We start from the raw sequence: 2,107 nt of genomic DNA, 5'->3' as shown, positions 1-2,107 counted from the left end.
GGGAACCTCCTATGTTTCAGTCGGTGCCCATTGCCTCTGGTCCTGGCACTGGGCACCACTGAAAAGAGCCTGGCTACGTCCTCCTTGCAGCCTCCCTGCAGGTATTTCCATACACTGATGAGATCTCCCTGAGAAGGCTCAGGGGGATCTCATCAATGGTGCACCTCTCCTACAAGGAAAGGCTGATAGAGCTGTGAATGTTTAGCCTGGAGAACATCAGGAATACCTGAACAGTACTAGATCATAGTGAAAGAGTTCGACTTTACATTTGAAAATATTATTTCCAGAGGAAGACTGCATTCACTAAGTTTCTTCATTAAGCAAGGAAGGTTTACTCTAAGGATATTCAGACTTGCTTTTTAAAACGTATTTATGGAAACTCTACCCAAATGTTCTAACTACTACAAATGTGTTTGGATATTCAGGAAATTTTCTAAGGCATCTATAGTTCTCAAACAACATTCTCCTTCAAGTGACAATTTTTCACAGTGTGTCTACAATGTAAAGTGACTGAAAATTCCCATTTCACAAGATTTTTTTTTCTAATTGTACTTTTCTATACACATGCTAATTCCATATTGCCTGAAAAGCTTTGGTAGCCTATAAACACATTTAAATAACTGGGCCCTTATTTTTTAGTGAATTCTGTATTTTAGTATTTCTGTTATACTATTACTCTCTGCAGTAAAAACAGGCTGCAGACGAAGTGTTATAAGCACAGACACTGTATGCTCATGAAACTAAGTAATACCATCCTCCCCAAACAAATTGTATCAATCACTACAGTACCTGGACAATGTACAAATTCTATCTGTACTTCCTTTTCTATGCAAACATTTCGACATGTAGCACACTGCTTTTCCAAATACAGGGTTTCAGCAACACCAGAGCTGTGTAAAATTTTGCAAGTCTGGTAGTTTTAATAAAGAGCACAAACTACACTTGTATGATGCATATAAAGCAAACAATAATATCTGCTGCCTGTACATACAATCATGAAGTTCACAGCTAAATTAGTACTGCCATCTGCTTCTGTCCTTGAACATCAAACAAATATTTAGGTACAAGTAATGCAGAAAAGACTGTTAGGATACATGATTTTGAAATCTCATTATGTGGGGAATCAGGGAGATGGTCTCAGCATTCAAGAACAGCTGCTCATAGGTCACACAACTACCTTTTCTAGTAATAGTTTCCTCTTATCACAGGATTATCATGTGGCAAGTAATTAAATCCTTTATACAATAAGTTGGTATACTGCTAGATATCTTGATATCTAACTTTCTTGAACCTCAGTTCCATGGGCTTCAAAGCATCCTCTCTTATGGTCACAAGAAACTGGGATGAGCAGAGCCTTGCCTATGTTTGAGTGGGTACCAGGTACAATCAAATACGCATGTTTCATCACAGGAAGAGGAATACCGAAGAACAGCACATGCTGCACCACTTAATACGGAGCTATTCTGCCCTTCTCTACCAGGTGATAGTCCCTGAGTTAGAGAAGTTTCCCTACTTCAGTAACAGGTCAGAGAAGGGGGAGAGTGCACTGAGACAAGCCACAATTTGTATGTCAATTTCTTCACTGCCCTGGAAACTCAAGCGGTATCATTTTAGTATGTTTCTTCTTAAATGCTCTGCAAACATTTCAGTGTATTAACAGTGCAAAAATCCCTGCCTTCCAGGTATTCCGTAATTATGCAATTAATATTATAAAAAAGACACAAGATCATTTACTGCCTAATTGAAAATATTTCACATACACACACACACTTAACTGACCTTGGAGGGATTGAATGGCATCCCTAAATATGAAGAGCCTCTGAATCCACAGCGATTCAAGTTTGATCCTGGAAAAGATCAAAAAATAAAGACTCAACTAGCTTGCTTTGCGGAAACACTCATTATAAACCATAATTCTCTAGCCAAGATCAAGACTTGCTAGTTCAACACTATTCACAGTATTACTAGAGTTTGCATGTGTCTTTCAGCATGTTCCCAACCTCAGTTTGTTATCACTCTGATTAAAAAAAAAACAAAACAAAGAAAACCACACGCAAACTTGATCCTGCTGTAGTGACAAAGCATCAGATTTTTTTGATTTGGTGGA

General features: G+C 38.3%; 1 protein-coding gene across 1 annotated transcript in view; it reads right to left on the bottom strand.

Moving 5' to 3' along the window:
• Positions 1-1,847, bottom strand: part of LOC104081971 (geranylgeranyl transferase type-1 subunit beta-like) — a gene marked incomplete at both ends in the record, with an annotated part of 12,936 nt that extends 11,089 nt beyond the window's left edge. Inside the window, one exon of the mRNA XM_009584905.1 lies at positions 1,780-1,847. Within this exon, the coding sequence (XP_009583200.1) occupies positions 1,780-1,847 (68 nt within the window). The remainder of the gene's footprint in view (positions 1-1,779) is intronic.
• Between the last annotated feature and the right edge of the window lie 260 nt (positions 1,848-2,107).

This window comes from Fulmarus glacialis, unplaced genomic scaffold (genome assembly GCF_000690835.1).
Source record: "Fulmarus glacialis isolate BGI_N327 unplaced genomic scaffold, ASM69083v1 scaffold5569, whole genome shotgun sequence".
NCBI lineage: Eukaryota > Metazoa > Chordata > Aves > Procellariiformes > Procellariidae > Fulmarus > Fulmarus glacialis.
The sequence above is the reverse complement of the archived record's forward strand: the minus strand, read 5'-3'. Positions and strand labels throughout refer to the sequence as shown.